Below are 4,670 nucleotides of genomic sequence, written 5' to 3'. Positions count from 1 at the left end.
AGCATCACGAACTCGAACACGAGATCAAAATAATCAAATTTGTATATAATGAGGAAAAGTTAGACAACGTGTGAGCTTTTTAAATAGTTTCAGAATATTAAAAGCTAGTAATTCAAAGATCATCTTTTCATGGAAAAAAAGGATCTCAAAATCGCGCAAGGTTCGTTGTTAACCAGTGCGGGAGATCCATGGATCCAATGCTACAGCGCAAGAGGACAGCGGGGTATGCAATCGTTCCGAAAATGATAAAATTGTGGTAAGATTGCGGTATATTGCAAGTTCATTGGCTTTGTAGTTTACAGCGATTCCAAAGTGGAATGATGGTCTTGAACACACTGTCAGAGTGATCAAAACCATTATTAATGTTCTGCTATGGGAGAGAACTCAAGCCTCTCAGAAGGTTGCTGTACTTTGGAGCAGTACACTTACTGATACTTCAGAATGTCCGTACATGGGAACTCTCATGTTCATTGTTGATGTTGTTCTTACTGCACCACAAATTCCAATGAGAGTCGTTCTGCGTTGCCGGACCTGGATATTTATCTAGCCAAGGACTCAAAAGCACTTTAAGAATTCTTTCGGCCGCTGCAACAACCACAATAAAACCGCTCTGCCGACGTGGCTACAACCGAATTAGCATTAGTGGACTGTAAGGTAACCGGTTTAGGGCGGTTCATGCGGTTCAGATCCTCCCAGTTGAAAAGGTTGGTCACATCCCTCAATTGTGGCAAATGTACACTTTGAATAAGCAAACATAAAAACATTATCTTCCACAAACAGGACGCAAGGATTCTTATTAATAACAATTCAATTTGCATAAATAATTTTATTTATTTTTGAATGTTTGTGAAATGGTATGTGTAGCAATGAGTTTGAAGTGTATCTCAAAGCCCTTATGTGGGCATGTATGTATGTATTTTATTATAAGAGTATGTGTATAAATGGTCGTCCACATTACATGTCTTCAAAACTTTGCTAGTTTTTGCCCAACATGTTATCTGGACAACTGTATAAAATTCTGCTATATATGGTTCAATATGTATGTAGTATGTACATGCGTGTGTAAGTGTATGTGTGTTAGGATCAATGCATATGCTTTACGGAACTGTCGATATAAATAAAATGTATGGATATATAACAATGAGTATACATGCAGGTGTATATGTCACTACTATTTTTCTGCTGGCAAACTTTTAATGACGATGTAAGGGCAACTGGCGGATAACTGGCACTTCCCGATGCACTTGAGCGGTGAAGCCCAACAATGGATCGGCATTATATTCCACAACACGACGCTGGCCATCGGGTTCAATAAGCGAGTAACGGCCGGTTACATAATCGCCATGACGATGCTCGAACTGATCCTTAACATCGCCGGTGTGGGTGTCGTGCACGGAATAGTGGAATTCATACTGCGGTGGGCTGTTTTCCTCCAATTCGATGGGAATGGGAATGCCATGTCCAATGAGGCCCGCGTTGGTGCTAGCGAAGTAGCTGATGACGAGCAAAGTGAGTGCGTACTGCAAAGATGGGCAAAGAATTGTTAGATATAAGTTTTTTTTTTATAAAGGAGGATGTTGCTTACGAAGGCCTTCATGTTGTTTGAGTCTTTTGTTTAATTAATCACTGTGGCTTGAGTACTACTGCTGCTACTACTCCAATTGTCTCGCTGTGTTTAATGCTGTTTGTCCACATTGATGTAGCTTTTATACTTACTTGCACGAAGTCGGCCATATGAATATGATACGCATGCGCACGTTGAAGACATCTTCCGCCCAACACTGGTAGCATAGCCATGGGTCGCACTTTGTGTTGTACCACACATTGTTGTTGCTGCCCTATTGAGCTGTATTCAACGCGCTGTCGCATAATTGTCACCGGATCCAACAGCCGGTCGGTTCTCCTGCAGTGCTTTTTGATTGAGTAATATGGCGAAAATTAAAATAAAAAATTTAGTATCAAATATAAGACAAGTAAAAAGCCAAATAAATGTTAACTCTGTAGTAATATGTTTTTCGGCATTCACTTACTTACAGTGGTGGCCATTGAAATATGTCTATGTAATGGGTAGCTTTTATAACACCCTTTGTCATACGTCCAAGAAAGACATCATTGCTCACTTAGACAGCTTGAAGCGAAAACAATCGTGATCGAACTGTTGGGAGCCGGCGCAAACAGTATTCAAGCCTGGCTTGACGGTCAGAAAGAATTTTCTCCTATAAACTGCTACCTACGGTTAAACTTTTCATTCGGTACTTTTCATTCCAGTACTGTTAGGTGAGAATTTGTGCTTCATCAGGGCAACTTGAGGCCATACACATCGATGTTGACTCGCCAAAGCTTCGAGAGGTTGGTTAGGACTTTCTTATGCATTCAACTTACAGTCCTGACCAGGCGCGGATCCACGGGTCCAAAAGTGAAAAGTTATGCAATATTTCCACCTTAAGTGACATTCCGCGAAGAAAAGGACTATGAGTTGTTAGTACAAAATTATATAGTTCCCCCCCAACACCCAAAAAAAAAAAAACTACACTAATTGTTAAAGAAATTCAAATGTTTTCTACGTAATGTGAAGAACAATCAATACAATTAAGTTGTGAATATAACATCATTAAAAAAGGGTTTATTGCTAAAGACCAATGCCACCAAATAACCCCATCTTATGGTACAAGGGTGTTAAATCACAACTTCTTGGAGGCCATTCAATGTTAAAATTTTTGAAATAATCGTATCTTCAAACTCTTCTCGCAATAAATCAATTGTTGGACGTGCTGTGTGCCGCGCAGCTTTTGTCAAGATCAACTTCTTCCAATTTCGGTCCTTGCCGATCTTGAACTACTAAAGAATATAGCTGCATTATAAAATCAGCGTTCCAAAAAGTCCTTTATATCCTAATTCTGCTATTGACCAGAGCATACAAAAAGATCCACATGTGCCCATCCGCCAACGCGCAAAACAATTGGAACTGTGCCCATCCACTTTACAGAAGATTTTGCGGAAGGATCTTGGTTTGCGAGCTTACAAAATTCATGAGCCCAAAACGAGATTGCCATTGATACCAATTTTTATAAGAAAATTTTATTCAGCAACGCAATTCTCCTTCGGTTGAATGGGTATGTTGACAAGCAAAATTTCGCATTTGGTGTATTATTATATTCCACAAGAGAGTGTAAAGCACGTGTATCTTCAAAAGATCACTATTTGGTGTGCTGTATGGTCAGAGGGAATCATTGATCCTTATATCTTCAAAAATGAAGCCGTCCGTAATGTTACAGTTAATGGTTAACGCTATAAAGCCATGAATAATGAATATTTCGTGCTTGAATTGGAGGATATATAAGTGGATGGCCTTTATTTAAAACAAGACGGCGCTACTTGCTATGCAGCCAACGAAACAATAAATTTTATTAAAGCAAACTTTGGCGAGCACATCGTGGCCTCATGATAGTGAGCTTGTAGCGTGTCCTCCAGGACCGTTCGTTTTAATACCCGTTGGACCATATCTAGTGGGTTTATGTGAAGTAGCTTGATCGACGTTTTGGAAGAGAATATTCGAAGAGTTATTTTTGCCCAAAAGTGGTCAAAAATTTGGGTCTCTCGACTGTAATTCATTCAAAATATAACAAAACCGACCCTTATACTTATAATATATCACAATTTTTGGTCAGAACAGTAAGTTATATGCCTTCTTCTGATTTCTACTTGAAAACCACATATTTTCAAAGAAAACTCCTAACATAAAATGCAGGCCTTACTAGTAGCATATCTTTTAAGTGTGCATATTCTAAACGCCACAGCTGTATACTTGTGCGCATATACATATGTTAGTATGTGTATATATTTTCTAATTATGTAATTTTACGAACAAAATTATCTGTAACGCTGTCTACTAAAATATATACTATCAAATATTTATATACATATGTATGTATATTATATTATACACATACAAACTGTAAGGAAATGCCGCGCAGCACAGTATTGTCGAGGGATATCAAATTCGTTGACAATCCGAAAATCAGTCAGCTGGTAACTGTCAAGAGTTTGCTGCGCTGCGGCGACTCTATTGGTCACTTGGTAATCAGTTGGTTGTTGTACAAGTACGCACAACAATTGCCGTTTGAATTCGGTTTTAAAAGTCAAAGTAAAACTGTTGAACTGGCTTAATGATATCACATTTCCACGCCGCGAGTGCAAACAGACAATGTAATGATAATAAAAATGAGAATTAAAAAATTAAACATATTTACATATTAGCTTTTGAGCCTTTCTCGTAAGCGGTGCATTGCTCTACTTTCAACTTACATAGATACATATGTACATACAGATGTTCATAAAATAAAGCATAAGCCGCACACGCGTGTGTTGTTGTACACTTTTGTTGTTTGTTGTATTTTTTTTTTATTATTTTACAGTTTTTGAAATAAAATTAAGTACACATTTACAAATACATACATACATATAATTATTGTTATTGTTGTTTGCGTACAGAAATTCAGTTGCATTAACATATTTTGTATGAATTATACGATTCTTGTGTAAGTTTGTACAAATGTAACGCTAGTATTTATTTTATTTTGTATTGTACAATTTATTTTATATTTAAATAATGTCTCACACACATTTGTTTTTGCATATGTATTTAGAAAAATACCCATTTATGTGCCTTT

The 4,670-nt window shown here is 37.5% G+C and overlaps 1 protein-coding gene across 1 annotated transcript; it reads right to left on the bottom strand.

Moving 5' to 3' along the window:
* Window positions 1-1,049: 1,049 nt before the first annotated feature.
* LOC108965438 (cuticle protein 7) lies at window positions 1,050-1,669 on the bottom strand. The gene is made up of 2 exons (XM_018927856.1): window positions 1,586-1,669; window positions 1,050-1,520 (listed from the first exon to the last, which is right to left on the bottom strand). Exons 1-2 carry the CDS (start codon window positions 1,595-1,597, stop codon window positions 1,194-1,196), a joined length of 339 nt encoding a protein of 112 aa, XP_018783401.1. The 5' UTR covers window positions 1,598-1,669; the 3' UTR covers window positions 1,050-1,193.
* Between the last annotated feature and the right edge of the window lie 3,001 nt (window positions 1,670-4,670).

Source organism: Bactrocera latifrons, unplaced genomic scaffold, assembly GCF_001853355.1.
Source record: "Bactrocera latifrons isolate USDA-ARS-PBARC rearing strain unplaced genomic scaffold, ASM185335v1 scaffold_14, whole genome shotgun sequence".
NCBI lineage: Eukaryota > Metazoa > Arthropoda > Insecta > Diptera > Tephritidae > Bactrocera > Bactrocera latifrons.
The sequence above is the reverse complement of the archived record's forward strand: the minus strand, read 5'-3'. Positions and strand labels throughout refer to the sequence as shown.